This window comes from Dendrobates tinctorius, unplaced genomic scaffold (genome assembly GCF_039654945.1).
Source record: "Dendrobates tinctorius isolate UK_male_01 unplaced genomic scaffold, ASM3965494v1 ptg000129l, whole genome shotgun sequence".
Taxonomy (NCBI): Eukaryota; Metazoa; Chordata; class Amphibia; order Anura; family Dendrobatidae; genus Dendrobates; species Dendrobates tinctorius.
In genome coordinates this window covers 7,358,093-7,379,141 of record NW_027361797.1, presented here as the reverse complement: position 1 = coordinate 7,379,141, position 21,049 = coordinate 7,358,093, and the positions used below count along the sequence as shown (strand labels likewise).

Here is a 21,049-nt window from a genome sequence, read left to right as displayed (position 1 = left end):
GTGATACTCACCTCCGACCGGCTCTCCCACTGTCTATCACTGATCGCGCGAGATCGTCCTGGTCCATTTCTCGTCATCGGCTTCCTGCTGGCGCCGACGAGCGAGCCATGAACGCAGCTGGAAGACGGTCACCCTCGCCGCGTCTGACAGGTGAGTACGACCGCCAACCGCTGCTGCATTGCTAGTGAGATTTGCCTGTTTGGCAGCTAACTTGCGACCATTTAGCGATGCACCAGCAATGCTGACCGGGTCATATCGTGGTCGGGATCACTGGTGCATCGCTAAATGTAATGGGGCCTTTAGTTTAAGAAGAGGTTTTCCTAGTAGTGGACAACCCCATTAAGTTAAACTAAACAAGCAACAAAACAATTGGCAAGGTGGTCTGTCTGTAATATGATCTTAAAAATAATACAAAAAGCAAATGGAGGCACAAGAGGTATTATTTTATCTAGTGCATGCTCTTTAATGAATCTTAGCTTCTAAGGATATGTGTTTTAATTTGGTTCTAAAAAAGTCTGGAAAAATTGGTCAGAAAGTGTTTGGAGGACTTTTCCAGTTGATTTCTATCGTGAAATCACTTTGCTATTTATATGTTCAGTGCATTGAAAAAAAATTTTCCCAGTTCGGGTTTTTAAAAATATCTGGTGGGGAAAAAAGTAAGTGCATGTCACTTTTTTTTAAGGGACTCCTGATAGAATTCAATCTTAACTAGGCACTGTCCAATCAGAAGGCTGTAAAAATGGGTTCAGAAAGAAAGATTCTTCTAAAACATTTCACAACCGTTTTAAACTATGTACACAGTGTATTTTGTGCAATTTTTGGAAAAATCTTTTACAATGTGTAAAATACTGACACTGTTTTACACAATTCGCACAAAGTGAATGTCAAATTGAATGTGCCGGGTTCTTCAAACTCCTAAAAATGTGACACAAATTTGATTTTTACCGTATAGATCATTTTTACTAGTTATGATACCATGTACGTTACTCTGCTGTCTGAAATAGAAAATAACTTAAAGGGAATCTGCCAGCAGTTTTTATGCTATATAATCTAAGAGGAGCATGATATACTGTAGGGCAAGAAAGCCTTTTTACAGCGATAATTTACTGGGGTGCTTGGTGCAGATTTAATAGAATCCCTGTTTTGACTAATGTAGATGTAATGGAGTTAAGACTTCTGCCCACACCACTGATTGGCAGCTTCCTGAGTACACTGTGCATTGTGAGCAAGCTGCTATTCAGTGATGGGGGCGGGATTATACAGATTAGCAGGACTGCTCTGCATGTGAGCAGTAGTCCTGCAGTGATATCCTCCTGCTCATAAAGCACTGTCTGCATTGAAACTACAACAAACAGCGTAATAAGTGACACATCTCTGGAATCAGGGTCCTGTGCCCTATATTATGCTACTCTCAGATTAAATAGGAAAAACCTGCTGACAAGTCCCTTTAAATAATTACTTATCTAATTATCTACACAGGCAGCTATCAACACTTAAGGTTCATTTAGATGAAGCACTAAATGAATGCTGATCTGAAACTTTTGTGCTTATCATCAGATAATAATCTTTTTTTACCAAGTCTACTGCTCTTAACAATGTGCACTGAATGATTCGTAACAGATCGTTCAGTGTGCAAAGATTGACGTTATTCTTGGTAGTGCAGTCCTGTTCACACAAGGGCAATAATGCACCACAAAAGATCTTTTCACCTGCAAAAAACATTTTGCTTTTTTGTTGGGTGATTGGCAGCCTGTTTAGACTGCAAGATTATTAATGAAACATGTGTTTCTAGGGGTAGCCTTTCACAATAATCTTGTAGTGTAAATGGAGCCTTAGCAAGTTCACTTATGAAGCTATGTTATAACTGCAGTGAGGTCACTACACGCCTAAGTATTACATAAGCAATAGACTAATGTCAGACGCACTTGCTGATATCGATGGGTTTGGCAGACGCTATATGCGTATGGGGACCCTGACCAACTGATTATCGAGGGAGAAGTCAATTGGACATGTCCAATTTTGGACTGTCTCTGGTCGAAACGCGTTGGTCTTGCTGATTGAACTGTCCTGTTTATATTTATGTTACTGAAATAAATTTAAAAATTTTAGTCCACCCAACATAGTGTCCAATACTCTTTCACCATTACTAGCTTACATTTGTGGTGACATCACTAGCTAGAGCCTAGAAGTCAAAATACCCTAAAGCCCTATATGATTGTTCAACAAATACCAGCCGCACTTGCTGATACCAAAGGGATCGGCCAATGTGTATGGAGACTTTGACCAACTGATTGCCGGGGGAGATGTCAATCGGGTGTATCCTATTTTGGACTACCAATGGCAGAGATGTCTGTTGGCGGCTTTGTCATAGTGAACAACGGAGTACTCAACCGAATGAGTGCTACTGTCTATGGGAGAGACAGCCTAGATGGATGTCGGTTGGACAGTTGGACGGAGCATCGTTTGGCTGACAGTCATCCATTGTGTATGGGGAATTTTTGAAAAATAACTTACAGCCATTAGAGACAGAAGGAACAAGCATAGCTGATGATGCCCTCGTTGGCACTAATGCCATGGAACCGGTACTAAGGCATCAATGTGCTGCCCAATTATAAGGGAGCTATAGAAAATTCAAAAAAATCAGAAAAAAGCATATATTTGTTATTTTTAAAAGCAATGCCTTTGAGAAAATGTATTTCTCTTTCATTGATGTACGTCTAAACTCTTTTCTGTGTTGATGGCTATTCATTCACTAGTGTCTGCATTGTGTCCATACAAAGGAGCCGTCTTACAATGAGCATGCTGCCAACTCGCCAGCACTTTATAAACAAGTTATTCATGGTGCGGAGAACTCTTCTGTATCATTATTTACAGTTGGTAATGTTAAGTGTGTCTGGTTGACTTTATTAACCTACTTTTTCTGATCCTTTCATAGCTCTCGACTTCCATCAAGACTCAAAATGAAAAATTGTTAAAAGTCTGAAGTTAAAGGAAAAAAAAGAATTCTAGAATATCTGACTTACAATATAGCCATTAAATGCTCATTTGTTTACAGCACTTATCTAACCATCATGACACGGCCTGTAAAAAAATGTAACATTTGATATCTAAAATAAATGAGTGTTTAATTACAGCCTCCACTTACTAATGTATTCTATTGAGGTTCTGATATTCTGTTCCGCACTAGCAATTTGCAACCTTTTATATACAATAATGCATGCATTCAGATCTGAAACCAACAATTTTGTCAATGGAAAGTTCTTAATGCCTTTTTGTTTTGCCGTTGCTTTTTCATTCTTTCTCTAATTAGTAAAATAGCAGTCTCAGTTCATTGATTCTATACTGTATTGTGGCAGAAATGTGCCCAAATCTGCTGTCAGTAGCCTTTACACAGAGGGGAATATCCTATTTGAAACTGCAATAATTAGCCAACTCAATTCTTCGATGTTAAAAGCTGTAAAAATAAAACTAAATTCTGTTCATCTGATGTTTCCTTTCGAAAATCCAGAACATAATCATTAACAGCAGCAGAGAGTATGACTTATTAAATCACATTAGTGTCCATCTCCTTGGAAGACAGATAATGAATTTAGTTTACCACTTGTATTGATTATTGATTAAATAACCCCCATCCCTGCTTTGAGGATAGATACCATTACAGAACAAAGATCATTCGCCCTTCATTCCCCATGAGAGCAGCTGAGCCATATTACACCATTATGCAAAAGACAGATTTACCTCCCCATCTGCTACAAGCCCAATGTAAGAATGATTTTATTTGGTCACAGGACGAAGGCTTGGTGTGACAGCTCGGTCAGCCAGCCATCAGCCAAATGGTCATATGGAGAAGTCGGTCACATACTGCCACGTGTCCTCCTTCTCTTGACCTCTACTCTTTCAGTGGTACTTTGCAGCCTTCAGAACCATTTCCATCATTGCCACTACTAAGCCTGAATCATCTGATACTCGAGTCTAAGGGCCAAATAGTCATATGGAGAAGTCGGTCACATACTGGCACATGTCCTCCTTCTCGACCTCTACATTTTCCATGGTACTTTGCAGCCTTCAGAACCATTTCCATCATTGCCGCTACAAAGTCAGAAGCATCTTATACTCGAGTCTAAGGGCAAAATGGTCATATGGAGAAGTTGGTCACATACTGGCACATGTCCTCCTTCTCTTGACCTCTACACTTTCCATGGTACTTTGCAGTCTTCAGAACCATTTCCATCATTGCCACTAGTAAGCCAGAAGCATCTGATACTCGAGTCTAACGGCCAAATGGTCATATGGAGAAGTTGGTCACATACTGGCACATGTCCTCCTTCTCTTGACCTCTACACTTTCCATGGTACTTTGCAGTCTTCAGAACCATTTCCATCATTGCCACTAGTAAGCCAGAAGCATCTGATACTCGAGTCTAACGGCCAAATGGTCATATCGAGATGTCGGTCACATACTGGCACATGTCCTCCTTCTCTTGACCTCTACACTTTCCATGGTACTTTGCAGCCTTCAGAACCATTTCCATTGTTGACACTACTGAGCCAGAAGCATCTGATACTCGAGTCTAAGGGCTCAAGTGCTCATGAAGACAACCATATTTTCGATCCGACAAAACATTCGATCATGTTCGGACCAGTGTTATTTGTGCATGTTTTCCTCGACTCAAGCCAGTCCAAGGAATATCACAACATGCACGATTTGCATCTGATATTGGATCACACTCGGCCATGCAAGTCAAAGAGTCAGTGTAAAAAATCTGACCACACTAGGATCACAGCCGAGTGTGGTACGGTTTTCACGGACTGAGAAAATGGAGAATGTTTTTTCCATCTTTTCCTCATCTGAGAAAACACAGTTATGTTATGATCATAAACGGACGGATTTTCTTGGATGAGAGAAAGTACGATCGTGTGACAGTGGCCAAACTGTACGCATTCTACTAGGTATAAAAACAATTTAAAAAATTAAATATTTATTACATGTATCTATTTCTGTGGATACAGTTATTAATTAAACAGTTTTCTATTTTTTTGTGTATTTTTCTATTATAAAACAAACTATTTTGACCAGACAACCAATGGTTCAGAATTCTTAATAGTTTATATTCCTCAAAAAACTCAGACGTTTTAGTTTTATTTCAGCACATGGAAACCTCGGATCAGCATGAGATCATAATCCTGGAAGAAGTATTTTTTCGAAATGTGAACTAAAATTGTCTACAGTGTTGAAAATCCTTTTAATTTTGCACTGGAAATACATTGTAGCTGGAAACTCTTACACAGTAGCGAGGATTTTAGATATTACTATTTACTGTAGAATTTTTTTTTTTAGTGTGAACAGTATAACAGAAAAAGCCAATCTACCTCTTGTATCAATTATACACTTTTGTACATTTCTAGATAAAGATATCTCAGGTCTTATAATGATCAGTGTCTTGCGAGCTTTCCATACTGGTGTACAAAACCACAAATAAATCATAATCCATAAAACATAATAAAATCTGGTCCCTAAAAGTGTAACATGAAGCTCCTGGACTCCAAAGCAAAATCTGTCGCAGGGCTTTCTACCCACCATGTATGGGGCTGATGAATTTTTAGTTCCCCCTAAGGCTCCAGACTCTGGGTACAAATGCTATTTTAGTGTTCCATAAAAAATAGCTGCACCAATGTAGGACCTCATATATGAAGTCTAATGCAGACAAAAAGTGGTCTTATCAAGCACTCAGGAATCCACATTTATTTTCTCTTCTACACTAGAAGCCTGAACCTCTTGGCTTGGTTTGAGCAGGAAAAATTCTTCAGGTAAAAGTTGCCATAGTGGTTCAAACTTTTCTGTCTTGGATACACTTTGGTTGGCAATGATCACAAAACCTGGGAACCTGTCAGCAGGATTGTGTACAGTAACCTACAGACAGTGTCAGGTTGGTGGCGCTATACTGATTACAATAACTTGGTTGATGAAATCCGTCTTGTGGTTGTTGTTTAATCTTTATTTGTAGTGTTGAGTTAATGATATGCTCAGACTGTTGGGGAGGTCTTCATGTGGTGCTCTGCTTAGGTATTCACCAGTATGGCTTCTGACAGGTCACTGATCCCTCACTGGCCTGCTCTCTAGTTTACATAGTGAATATTATGTATATCTTGGAAAAGAAAAACCTTCTGCAGGCAGATGCCGGCAATGGTGCATGTGCTGCCGCCTGATCGCATATGTAATGTGTTCATAATTTATTTCTTTGCTGTTCTCCTGATATTTCTTAAAAAAAAATCCATTTGAAAATGGGGCCAGGCGCACCTGTGCAGTAGCAGCTGTCTGTGAACCGGCGCCATCTTGGAGGTGGAAATTATCATTTTTCCTGTAACAAGATGGCGCCACATGCTCAGTAGCAGCTATAAGATCGCCGGTGCCATTTTCAAATGCATATTTTTTTAGTAATGTCAGGAGAACAGCAAATTATTTATAAACCCATTACATATGCGATCACGCTGCAGCACAAGCGCCACCGTCACCGCATGCCGGCATAAGGTTTATTTTTCCAAGATTTATAGAATATTCATTATGTAAACTAGGGGGCAGGTCAGTGAGGGATCAATGACCTGTCAGAAGCCATACAGATGAATAAGTAAGCAGAGCAGCACATGAAGACCCCTACAGGCCGCCCTGGAGCACGGGCATATCATTAACTCAAAACTGAAACTAAAGATTAAACAACAACCACAAGACGGATTTCATCAACAAAGGTATCATTGTAATCAGTATAACGGCACCGACCTGACACTGTCTGTACTTACTGAGCACAAGCCTCCTGACAGGTTCCCTTTAATGTATCAAAAAATGTTTATAATTGATTATAATTGGTATTAATATTTGCAAGTTTTTTGGTGTCTGATAAGACATAAGAACCCATAAGCTTATATATATATATATATATATATATATTGTCCTGTAGCTCTCAATATGTCATGGCATTTTAGCTATCCTTCCAGTCTAGAACCAGGTGGATGTATATACACTGTATACGTTGAATATATGTATACATGCATGCATCCACCCGAATGTAGAGGGATAGGTAAAATGAAGTCACAGACAGAAAGTGCAGTAAAATATATATATATATATATATATATATATATATATGTCCAACAGCTCAATGTAGACTGGAAAGATAGATAAAGTGAAGTCACATATGGGGAGCTGCAGTAAAGTATGTATATATACATGGTATGCATATCTAGTGTATATATACTATATATATATATATATATATATATGTATATACACAGATACATATATATATACATATGTATACATCCAACAGCTGAATGTAGACTGGAAAGATAGATAAAGTGAAGTCACATATGGAGAGCTGCAGTAAAGTATGGTATGTATATATACTGCATATATACATGGTATGCATATCTAGTGTATATATACTGTATATATATATATATATACACAGATACATATATATATATATATATATATATGTATACATCCAACAGCTGAATATTGACAGGAAGGGTAGATAAAATGAAGTCACAGGCGGCGTGCCGCAGTAAAGTCAGCAGCATCTGACTCAGCGTTTTTGGAGAAAAGGCAATTAAATTGAGATCGTTATGTCAATAAATTCTGCTCACTGTGGAAAATATATTTATGTGCAGATCAATACACTACATTAAATGTCCATTTCACTGATTTGGGCAGTGTCACTTTTTTCAAGATGCCTCCATAAACAAATAACAAAATGGCAAAAGTGTTATCCTGGATGATGCCGCTTTGGATACATAACAAACATCATATAGACAGTTACCAGATTTCTTCTTTTGGAGCGCTTCAACACTTTCAGTCTCAGCCTGAACAAATAGACACCAAATTGGCCCAGTTTGATAAGCCTACATTTCCATGAGGCGGGCTGCTAGAATTATGCTTGATGAATTCCAGTGGAATGTTGTAACATTCTAAGGCCTCCTGCACATGGCTGGATTGTAGATCCATGTTGTTTGCCTCTATGCTATGGGCCATCCTGTATGGCTATACGCCTTGAATTTGCTACATTGAGGTGTTTGCTTCATGAATTCATAAGGAATCTGACAGAATAAAAAATAATGTCCTCTCTACTGTTATATTAGAGAGGGATTTTTGGAAGTATTCTTTTTAGGGAACACATAGTCCAAGACACCATATTTCGGTCCACAGAGTGCAGGTGGCTCCATAATCCGGCACTATAGAGATTGTGTATTTCTGTACATGCTTCAGCTTTGCCTATGGTATTACGTAGCTGTGTACAGTTTAGACAACGTGCATGTTACGCTGACCACCATATAGTCAAAGATGGCTCCATTACAAATTAGATTAATGTCAGCCAACAGTCTTATGTATGTGGACGCCAGACAACTGATCGTAGGGGGAGATGTTGATTAGGCAAGTCTGATTTTGGACTGCAGATCATATTGTTCTCCTGAAGATAAGTCACCATCAAAGATATCAATAGGTGGGTTAATAATTGGGAACACAGAGGGGCTTGACCTAATAAGCAAAGGACAAGATGTCTGTGGGCCAATCGATCAGCTGAAGCACCGTTCCACCAGCAGCCATCTAATACGTATGACCGGCTTTGCTATACGAATAACTTCAAAGCTTCCTACAATAAACCAAAGTTCAGCCAGGCTTTAGCCCCATGAATGGAAATGCTCGTGAAATAACAAAGTGCTCAGTGTACTTTACGATGGCTCAATAGATGCTGCCAACATTCATGGATAATAGTAGTAACAGTAAGAGAGGCCATTACAAATCAAGAGATTGGAAATTAATTACTAAAAATATTTGTTCTATGTCACTTAGACCATGGAAGCACATGCATTTCACTATGGGGGGAAAACCATAAGAATGCTATAAATATTGCAAAATCAACAAACTACTCTGCATAGATAGTGGTAATATAAATCAGACATCTGACCCCAGTCTTTTACGGTTTGTGAGGGTCAAATTTCCATGGCTAAGTATAGATTGCGATACACAATACAAGGCTTGTTCTTACGGAAAACACATACACATGTCAACATTTATAGCAATATCATTCAGCTTGTTCACCAGATTTCAACAAAACAAAAGCCTAAACATGAGAAACTCAGAAGATCCACCAGCAAATACAGTTCCAACCTCTATATAAAGGCAGCAAAACGTGTCAAACACTGCACATCAGCCGATAAGGGTGCGGCTGTTCGATATACATGGTATGATTAGTGACTGAAAACAAGATATACACCAGTACAGACCTGTGGTTGGGAAAAATGGTCATAAAAAGGCATTTGGCAAAAGTTTTCCATAAACGTGGATCCAATAGTACTGGCCCAGCTGCAATACGGTCCGCTTATAGGGTGCTGATAAGATATTAGCTCCATATGTCCAGATATTCTTTTCGACCACCAATCATAATCCTAATGCTATAGCTAAAGGTGTAGACTGACATAGAAGTGATGCTTGTGGCCCATGCTGTAGAATCTCTCGGCCAATGCAGCAGATCTATTTCTTTAAGACCAATGTGATTCCAGCAACCCATAGAAAGGACAACCCCTTTTCATATGACCAATTAGGAATTAATGATTCCTTGGAAGGAAATCCTTACTCGGGACTTCACATTATGAGCTCGAAGAGAGAGACAGAAAGAAAATGGATACTAGATAGTCATCGCAGTATCAACTATTTAATGAGAATGTAAGCATTGAGGGAATTATCGGAAATATTGGATGGTTTACCTTACTGAGGAGAAATCTTTACAGTAGGTCTATATCTTAAACAGTATTATATACATACTGGATGCTAGAGTTGGTACAAACTGTTGATTCGCATGTCCAATTCCATCAGCCACCCCAGTGGAAAGTCAGTACCACCTCTTACTTGTGTACTTTTGATTAACTGGCCTGGCGCAACCTCATCATTGCGGTGTGGCGCAAGCATCACTTCATGCCAGGCTGGCTAATCAAACAAGAGCTACGGATGCCACAGGGTAAGAGGCTGGTCTCCATCTCCCATCCTGCCATGACAAACCATTGGCATGGCCAATGAAAATGGACATGCGAATAAATTGACACCAACTCCAATATCTTCTGTACCTACCAACTCTATAATGCCTACCGGACGAATACTTTCTCTGATGAGCACATGCTCCTCTTTATTAATGCTCAGTCAATTTGTCCAGGATGACTGGAGAATGCTTCCTACACTTTTAATTCAAGAATGATGCCCCCCTCCCCCAACACACCCCTCCGCCATTCCCCTTTAACAGCATCAGCTTAATTGCAAACAATTGAACTCACAAATATAATACAATTCACATTATGCCCCCGGGACGCTCCGTTTTATCAAGTAAGTCTGATCTTTGAAATAGGCCAGAAAGCCTAAATTATGAAAGCACAAAAGCAGTTGCAATCATGTGAAAACGCTGCCTTTGAAACCTATAAATCTAGGTCAACTCGTCTTGCCCAGAGTATGTAGGCTCGACACAAAGCTTTATCACTTATAAGTGGAAAATTAACATTACAGCAAATAACAAGATGAAAAATTGAAAAAAGACCGGTTAAAACATCGAAAGACACAATTTCCCGATTAGCCGGATCCTTCGAATTTCAGGCAATGAGGAAATATCAGGAGCCTGTCTTTAGTGGAAAGGTGTTAATAACTGCACGAAATGTGGACGGTTTTACTCTGCCGTAATGAACAGTTTTTAGCATTAAGGCCTAATCAGTGTCAAAATTACCGGCATGTTATCAAACATGGCGAGAAATTCCGAGGACTCTCCGTAAGTAATGTTCCATACTTTATAAAATGTTGGTTCTTATGATAAAAAATAGAGATGGGCATTTAAATATTAACTTCTGATTGATGCACAAAGCAAATGGAATCCCAAAGATGGAATCGGTGAATCGCGTCGTCCTAGGTAAGTCTTAGGCTACGTTCACACTAGGCTTTTTTGCGTTTCTTTGATACGTTTTTATGCAAATTTTCAGCTGTGTTTTACAACATCAGCAAAGTCTATGAGATTTCAAAAACCTCACGCACACACATTGATTTTTTTTTTGTCATCAGGATTTTGTGCTTTGCATGTTTCTTTGCACAATGGAGCAAGTCACTTCTTTCAGTTTTTTTCCAGCGTTTTTCACGTGTTGACATGAATAGGCGGTGAAAAAACGCTGAAAATCTGCAGCCAAAATGCAGGTATCATGTTCTGCTGCATTTTTTTGTGCCAAAACCTGATTCTATGGACTTTTTTTTTCCAACACTAAACTTTATCAGCATGCACCAGAGACAATTCTAGCATGCCAAAACCGCAGCCAAAAACGCAGCAAAAACAGCATAAAATGCACAAAAAGCAAAAAAAAGTGCTTCTTTTTCTGCAGATTCTTTCCTGCCAAGAGAACAGGTTTTGCTGCAGAAAAAAAAGGCTGAAAAAACGCCCAGTGTGAACTTAGCCTTAAAATATCTAACATTCAAAACCAAGGGGAAATGCGGTTCCTTGATGTTGTTAGCGCACCTTATCTCATTACCCTAAAATACTAACTACTGCCATTTCCTGTTCTAGTTCCCGAAATGAATGAATAAAGCTTTTGGTATCCACGAGGCCCATTGTCTTATCAAAATACAGATAATGGTATAAATGATCAAATGAGATATCACATAGCTAATATTCACAAGCAAATATGTCTGCCACCTTCACGAACAGATAAATGTATATCCCAACAGTCAGGTCAGGTCATCCCTTGTGTCAGAGAAAGACTTGTCACACAATGTATTAACCATGATGGCACATTCGTGGATTCATCACAGTTTTCATTTACTCATCTAAATGCCAACTACAGGTGCATACATGTCACCATCTCCACTGCACGTGGCCGTCACTCTCCGCGGTACAGAAACCTAACCAAAATCCTTCCGGAAAAGAAAGCAAGCGTAGACAAATATGGGGTCAAAATGTATGTGTGTCCCCAGTATAACAGGCGACAGGGCCAATCTGTGGCATTGCCGAATGCCGAGGAATTCCTCCAATAGTCTTCTATTAGATAATACAGCACACGATGCAAAGTGGTGAAATTGAGAGGTCTGCATCAATGAAGCAGACGGTTACACAGGACTGCAGGAAACTCCTGAAATCATCACAGTGCACAAGCGTAACAGACGTATCTCTGCTCTACACACATGCAGATATCTTACAGATAGATAGATGATAGATAGATAGATAGATAGATAGATAAAAGATATATGTTAGATAGATAGATAGATAGATAGATAGATAGATAGATAGATAGATAGATTGGAGATAGATAGATAGATAAAAGATATATGTTAGATAGATAGATAGATAGATAGATAGATAGATAGATAGATAGATAGATAGATAGATAGATAAAAGACAGATGGATAGAAGACAGACATATAGATAATAGATTGATAGATGGATAATAGATATAGATAATAGATAGACAGATAGATAGATAATAGATAGATACATAAATAGATAAAAGATAGATGTTAGATAGATAGATAGATAGATAGATAAAAGATAGATGGATAGAAGGCAGACATATAGATAATAGATTGATAGATGAATAATAGACATAGATAATAGATAGATAGAGATAGATAGAAAATAGATCGATAGATAATAGACAGATAAAAGATAGATAATAGATAGATGCTAGCAAGAAAGATAGATAGATAGATATGGGATAGATAGATAGACAGATAGATAGACAAAAGATAGATAGATAGATAGATATGGGATAGATAGATAGACAGATAGATAGACAAAAGATAGATAGATAGATAATAGATAGATAGATAGATAGATAGATATGGGATAGATAGATAGATAGACAGATAGATAGACAAAAGATAGATAGATAGATAGATAATAGATAGATAGATAGATAGATATATAAATAGATAGATAGATAGATAGATAGATACACAGATACTCTTTTACCAATTTTCTTAACTACTTAAAGCTAAATATCAGACTTTAGTACAACAATGACACAAAATGCCGGCACATCCCTGAAATCTGCAGGTGTGTTTCATCTAAAGCTTTTTCGGCTACCTTGAGTTGTAAAACAGATGTGCCGGGGACCCCTGTAGTTTCTCATTAACTCTGGCAGGAGCTCCAAGAGACCCAAATTAATATTCAAAGAATTCTCACTTAGTGCTAATTACAACTAATATTTAATTAAGAGCACTGAGGTTTTGTCTCCTTCCTTTCCATTAGGCTGCTATACGGTGAGTGTGTACGTTACGTGTGAAGGCCGGTCCCCAGTGCTCCTCTGATTGTAATACTTTAGTCATTTAGTCATTTCTTAAGCTGCTGTGAAGGTTGTAAGCCCTTTTAAAGTAACTTGCTGGCAACAGAGAGAGAGAGAAAAAAACACGAAGGATGGCAGACAGTCAGCATTTGCTAAATGTTTTGGACGGAAATTTAATGAAAACCACATTTCAACTCCAAAATATGCATTACGTGGCAGTGTATTAAATATAGTTTATTGCCTTTTCTGCCATGAACCCGAACGAACCAGAAACGGGGGGGGATGATATGCTTTACCGGGACTTCTCCAAAGCTCAGAATGGTAATTTTAAAGTCAGAAACTGCAATGAATAAAAACATATTTCATTCCGCTGGCCGCCTGTTCCCAGCAAACGCGAAACTCCCCCCTTCCAGAGAAAAAAAAAAAGAAATCCCAATCACAAGCATAATAATAGGGGAATATTTAGACCCCGGCATTATTTGGAGCTGCTTAGATGTTGGGGGCGCGATGCGTTGGATTTGTCTCCTCTTTCCGCCTGGACCCGGTTTACCTCTAGCTGACAAATTGCCTTTGTATTAGATTTGTTTTCCTGTGTTCCATTGCTCCTGCCAACAGCATTGCATATGCAAAGGACGCCTCTCCTACAGTAGTTAAATGAGCCAAGCAGTGTCTTTTTTTCCTCGGGGCATGGAAACAAAGAAGAGAAAATGCAAAATTACTCTGTAAAACCTGCTGGTTAGAAAAGCAACTCAAATAGATGGATCAAGCAAAGCAAAAAAAAATGAGCCAGCACTGCATTCTCTCCATCTACCTCCTGAATGCTATGAGCAGCAGAATACATCTCAGACCCTGGAAGCCTTCCTTCCCTCCTTCCTTCCATCCTTCCTTCCCTCCTTCCTTCCCTCCTTCCTTCCTTCTTTGTCGAGGATGCAGCCTACTCTAACACCCCCTTCCAGTATGTGCAATGCCATTGTTATAGAGAAAGGATGGAAATATACCTGCTGCACCATCCTGCTTTCTTTCTTCTCCATAAACTTAGCAGCTGTTTGAGTCCCAGGCCCTGCAGCATCTGCCCAAAAGCAGGCATCAATTATGGATGAAGGCGTGCATTTTCTGTGTAATGTGTGTATAAGTGTAGATGGCAGGGGTGTCGAAGGAGGGGGAGCTAAAATTCGAGCCTTACTGACCTCCCACTCAACATCTGACTGCTCCTAAAACCTAATCCAGATGGGACTCTTAGCTTGCTGCAGCTCACTCCATCAATCACAGCAAGGCACGCCTCTGTCTATCCCCGCCAGACCCTATGGCACACTGCTGAGACAATGATTACATGGAAAAGAACAAAGTCAATAGGGTTTTTTCCTTTTTTTTTAAACCTTACGGTGAGAAGAATTAAGAAAAATGGATGCGTAAAATAATATACGTCAATGGGAAAAAAGCGGGGGGGAGGTAACGTGGAGACGGGTGTGAGACGCAGACGACAAGGCGAAATATGTCTTTAGAATGTATCATTACTTGCACTCAAGGTGGCCAAAAAAATCCATTTACATAAAAGCCCATAAAGGAAGGTCACCGATGTAAACAAGTGTTAGGAGGGAAAGCAATAAATATGCAAATTTTGGAAAGAATGCGCAAAATATGCAGAGGAGAAGATTGGAGCAAAGTTGCTTCCTTTTCAAATTAGCCTTTCTTCCTAGGGAAAAGTAACGGGACTAATGTCTGCGCTCGGAGGTAGCACAACAAATTGCCGAACATCTACATGTCATTAAACAAGTTGCACAAGGCCAGTTTTGGCCGTGGCAAGAAGGCGACACCGGCTGAGATGAGTCGAAACAAAGCTGAAGAATTCTGAGCACATTGTGTCACGTTATTCCATACAATGTCGCTATAGAATCTTAGATATCATCACAGGTATACAGGAGGCAAACCATCAAGATTTATCTAAAAGTGATCCAGTAACGCGGCATCTAGAGCCGAATGTTGCCAGCGATGGGCCGGAGACGCTCCCCGGCTTAGCACAGCTTAGCGGATCCCTGAAAATGAATACATTAGTATAACGATGGTCTGGTGTGGAGGCTTTTTACATATTTTTAGGAAAGATGCATTCAAATTCATCTCTTACAATATCGTGTAGTTTCCTTTTCTATTCTAAACATAGAAAAAATAAAGAACAAATATATATAAAGTAAAATACTAGGGCAACGTGGGGCAGTATTGCGCCGGAGTGCTCTTCCTTGGGGAATGGCAAAATCACTTGCATTATTTAGATAGCCATGCCAAAGAATATATAGTGGGACATCTATGGGTTCCCTTCAGTCCTGATATGCTATTAGAGCAAGAAACGTATATAATGGATCGTTGCACTGTATTATACACCGTGTTCAGTAGGTATGTACATTCTGGTAAAATGTACAGCTTAGCTAAAAGATGAAATGGAATATTTATACGTGCTGACATAAAGATTAGGGAAGGATTATGATAAATATTTAAAATGAGACTGATGTTAAAAAGAATTGGTCAGCAGGTTTTTGATATGTAATCTGAGGGCTGCATGAGGTAGGGGTTAATATACCGATTTCAGGGATGTGTCACTTATTTTGGCTGTATGCTGTTGTTTCCATACAGTGAAGGTTTTATCACCAAGAGATTATCACTGCATGGACTACATGGCAAGTAAGCCTTGGTCTGACCACGCCCCCTCCTGTGATAAGCAGCTCACTGTCACTATACACTGTACACAGAAAGCTGTAGTGTGAGCGTGGAAGGCTTTCTGAGTTCTGCTTCATCTAAAAACTCTGATTTGCACTCAGTAAACTAAGTGACACATCGCTGCAATCATGGTCTCTTTTCCTACATTTCACCTCTCGCAGGTAAAGTAGCAGAAAATCCCCCTGTAATGTTTGTTTTTTTTTTTTTTTTGAAGATACCAATTTTTAGGATCTACTGGTGTAAGGTGTGATAGAGGTAGTGCCTTGTTCACAGTATGCTGTATATTGAGTTTTTAGGGTGAATAGCAAATTTAGCTTTGCTACAAATGTACATGTATTAGATACAAACTACCCTGATCACAGGAAATAGCACAACTCAATTAACATACGCCACAAAAAAATCCCACAATTCAATTAAGAAGAGGAGATCAAAGAGTTTTTTTTAGCTAAAATCACATATTTTATTAAACAATGAATAAAACACAGAGTATATAGACCTAATGGCCAAGGGTATGCAAAACAACATAGTCAGACTAACTACGTAAAATGAATCACAGCTGGCCAGCAATCTATTAAGGAGCTGACTTAAAGAGCCAATGCTTCCTGCTGCCACACACTCGTGAAATTATACACACATATAAAAGTTCAAAATGCAAACGCCCATCTGACTAAAAAAATGTATCACAACAATGCCCTAACAGAGAAGGCATGAATAAATGCGTAATGTCCTAATGAAGTTACACTTACATGTTGTGAGTGATATCGCTGCCCTGGCCTGCCGCCCCTACGCGCGTTACGCCATGGCTTCCTCAGGAGGCGTGGCTTACTTGTAATCTGAAGTTAGTATTTATGTCATGGGCAACCAATGAAAATGGTCCTCCAATTTGGTGACATCATAACGCATGCGCACTTATGCATCTTATTAAACACTGCCCATAAAATGGACCATTACTTTCCATCATGAATTGAACAGCGCATATACAAATGTATATTAATATGGGACCGAAGCGCTAGAACGGCGCTTTGAATGTAAAACTAAATAGTTGCCCAATAATTATAACACTCAATGGGGATCGCAAGTGAAATGACGTCAGGGGAATTGCGGCGCATGCGTGGATATGTCCCGGCTCATAAAACAGAGGCCCTCACTCGGCGCTCCCAGGATGCAGAGGGGCAGGTTGTATAGCAACCGGACAACCACCGCAAGCTGTGTGAGAGCTTTGTGAACACCTCAAGCAGAGACACAGCCAGGCATGCGCACATCACCCGACCCTTCATTGCTTCCAAGCATGACATCACCCTCCCTAGGAGGAAGATAATGCCCCTGCGGCGACCATACTCCTGGGGGCGCCACATTCCCCCCTAGTGCAATTCAGTACTCCCGGACTGAAGAAAACATGCAAAACATATTAACAAATGAACAATTGTAAATGTTACCAGATTTCAAAAATGAAAAATTACAAAAGCCAAAGCTCAAAAATAATGTTTGTGATGATTAGTCCATGCGTCAATGTCCATGGTCCATTTCCTGAGCAGTTGGTAACTATATACTAGATAGTTTTGGCCACACATAGCCCTGTGGCCCATTTGTCCATCAAAAGCAAACTAAGATTGCTCAAAAGTTTCTTGCAGAGTCTCTGTAGGCACATAAGCTTGAAAAGTTGCATATTTACATTTTACCATTCACATAACTTATTTATATACGAAACCTTAGGGGTGGTATACCTTGGGTGCTACGGACAGACATACATAGCACTGGTGTTGTTGGGGACATTAATGGATGCCTTGTGTTAACTACTACTGGTGTAGTGTGTGTTGTACTGGCTACACTACTGGTGGTTCTGCGTAGCACAGGAATACTAGATTTCTTAGGACCACTTCTACTCACCGTGGGCACGACAGATTCACCACTGGCAGGGCCAGGATTCTCTTGCTCCACTGCTAGTGTGGCATCCGCTGCCTGTACTTGCTGGTTTTCAGGGTGGTCTTGAGTCACTTCTTCTTGCACTACCAGTTGGGGAAAGGTCAAAACTGGTACCACTATGGCCTGATTCGCTCTAGTCCAATTTGCAGGGAATTCTCCGAGTACAGTGCTGACCTTTTCTTCTTCCTCCTCTATGGGCTGAAGGTTGTTTTGCTCTTCCGTCCTGTCCTTTAGTTGGTCAGGGCACAGTTTCAGATGATCCCTCGATACTGCTGATGAGGTTTCTCCTCCATCCTTACTGATAAGGCACACTTTGGTGTTGTCAAAGTTTGATGGTAGGACGGTATAGGGTTCAGCTTCCCATTGGTGATCCAATTTATGCATCCTCCTTTTCCTCTTTAGGACTTGTTCTCCTGGTGACAGGGGAAATGCAGGTGCATGTTGATTGTAGTTCTTTTCCTGTTTTTGTCTCGCCTGAGCTAGACTCTTTTCTACGCACTCTTGTACTCTTCGGTATTGCTGCTGCCACTCTGTATCCCAATCAGCATCTGGTGATGTCACCTCAGGTGTAAGGACTCCCATATGCAAATCAATAGGCAACTTGCCAGGCCTCACTCTCATTAGGTAGGCTGGAGTGCAGTTGGTGGAATTCACAGGAATGTGATTGTAGAGGTGTACCTGATCTGGCAACTTCTCTTGCCACAGATTCCTCTCTTCCAAAGGCAAGGTCTTCAGTAGATCGATCACCACCTGATTCATCTTTTCACACATGCCATTGGTCTGTGGATGGTATGGTGTTGTCCTGATCTTCTTGCAACCGTACAAGCTACAGAATTCCTGGAACACTTCTGCCTCAAAGGCTGGACCTTGATCTGTAAGCACTCGCTCGGGATATCCGTGTGGTCGATAAAAGTGCTGTTGGAATGCTCTGCCTGCTGTCCTGGCTGTTTGATCCTTGACAGGCACGACTACCAGGAATCTCGAGTAGTGGTCAATGATGGTAAGAGCATAAACGTAGCCTGAACGGCTTGGGACCAGCTCCACATGGTCCAGGGCTACCAACTTGAGTGTCTGTTTGGTTATTATTGGCTGCAATGGAGCTCGCTGGCTGTTACGGTCCTTTCTGCGCAGGTTACATTGTCCACACTCCCGGCACCAATTTTCAATGGCCTTCCTCATACCAGCCCAGTAGAATCTCTCCCGGAGCAAAGCCTCCAACTTCTTCCATCCGAAGTGTCCAGCTCCACTGTGGTATGCTTCCAAGACTATTGATGCCTCCCACTTTGGGACCACCACCTGCCAGACCAGCTCATGAGTGCGGGCATTGATACTCCTCCGACACAGCTATCCCTCATACATGAACAGCCTGCCTCTTTCCTTCCACAACTGCTGGGTTTCTTCAGGAGCATCTGGACCTGGGCGTGAGTCAGCTTGTGACAGTAGCTCCTTTACCAGGTGGACTGCGGGGTCGCTATCCTGCGTTTCTGCCCAGTCATGATGAGGCAGTGGATTTAGGGTGGCCTCTTTCATGATAGAACGTCTGTTTCTCACTCCTTGGGCACGTTGGGCCGCAATTGGTCGGTGGAAGGCAGGTAACTCTATTTCTTCGAGTGCCTCAGGGTCTTCTTCCCCATCTGGCAGATTGGGCATCCTGGACAGTGCATCAGCATTGGCATTCTTGTGCCCCGCTCGGTACTTGATGGTAAATTCATAGTTAGACAGCCGGGCCATCCATTGCTGCTCCAGTGCACCTAGTTTTGCAGTTTCCAAGTGAGTCAGCGGGTTGTCCGTGAAGATGGTAAACTTGGCTGAAAATAGATAATGCTTGAATCGTTCAGTCACAGCCCAGACTATGGCGAGGAACTCCAGTTTGAAGGAACTGTAGTTGTCAGGGTTCCTTTCAGTGGGACGATGCTTCCTGCTGGCGTAGGAGATCACTCTCTCTTTTCCATTCTGTACCTGTGACAGTACTGATCCCAGTCCCACATTGCTGGCATCAGTATACAGAACAAATGGTTGGTCATAATCTGGGTAGGCCAGAGCTTCATCTCCTGTGAGAGCCATTTTTAGTGGAGTGAAGGACCTCTCCAGTTCCTCATTCCATTCAAATGTAGGACTCTTCTTTCTGGCTTTCTTGGGCTGGCCCACCAGAAGATTTTGCATTGGTGTGGCTATCTCAGTGAAGCCTTTGATGAACCTTCGGTAGTAGCCTACCAACCCGAGGAATTGACGTACCTCATGGAGGTTGCTGGGCTTCTGCCAGTCTCAGATGACAGTGACTTTGTCAGGATCTGGTGCCACACCTTCTGCACTCACTACATGACCGAGGTACTGCACCTTGGGCTTCAGGAGGAGGCATTTGGATGGCTTCACTTTCAGGCCAAAGTTGTACAGGGCTTCAAACACCTCAGTCAGGTGTAATGCTGTTAATTTTTCTGTAATCAACACACATTCTCATGGTACCATCTTTCTTTTTCACAAAGACTATTGGGGCTGCCCAGGGGCTACAACTGTCTCTGATCACCCCAGCTTCCTTCATTTCCTGCAACATACTTTTGGCACATTGATATTGTGTTGGGGGTGTAGGCCGGTACCTTTCTTTAATGGGTGGATGGTCTCCAGTGGGGATATGGTGTTGAACCCCTTTTGCCTTGCCAAAGTCTAGAGGGTGTTTGCTGAATACCCGCTCATACTCCTGAGCCACTCGGTAACCCCATTCTTTTGGTATGAAGGAGTGGAGTCAGTTCCCACATGCAGCTGCTGACACCACTCCTCCAGCTGCTTTACTGAGCCATAGTCCCCTGCCTGGTCGGATGAGACCAAGGGCTCTGCTGCCTGTATTGCATTGTTTCTGACAGTAAACAGCTTAGCAACTGTGGCATACCGAGGTATTGTGGCCTCCTCCTCCCCACAATTCAAGAGGCGTACTGGTACTCTCCCTTTGCAAACATCAACTACCCCTCTGGCTGACAGGACAGTGGGCCAGCTATCAGCGTACACTGGCTCTACCAATGCTTGGTAATCTTTTCCTCTGAGGCCTATGGCTGCCCGACACCAAATTAACATTTCACATCTGGGGGGTATCGCAATGGGGAAAGAATCACTCACTCTGACATGGCCAA

At 41.0% G+C, this 21,049-nt stretch overlaps 1 protein-coding gene across 7 annotated transcripts in view; it reads right to left on the bottom strand.

The window, feature by feature from the left end:
• The window catches only part of RBFOX1 (RNA binding fox-1 homolog 1), a 991,812-nt gene that overhangs the window by 438,020 nt on the left and 532,743 nt on the right, over positions 1-21,049 (bottom strand). The window contains exon 1 of one of the 7 annotated variants that reach the window (XM_073542796.1): positions 14,294-14,465. The exons of the other annotated variants lie outside the window; for them this stretch is intronic. Within the exon in view, the coding sequence (XP_073398897.1) occupies positions 14,294-14,326 (33 nt within the window). The 5' untranslated portion in view covers positions 14,327-14,465. Of the gene's footprint in view, positions 1-14,293; positions 14,466-21,049 lie in introns of those variants that run through there. 7 annotated transcript variants of the gene reach the window in all.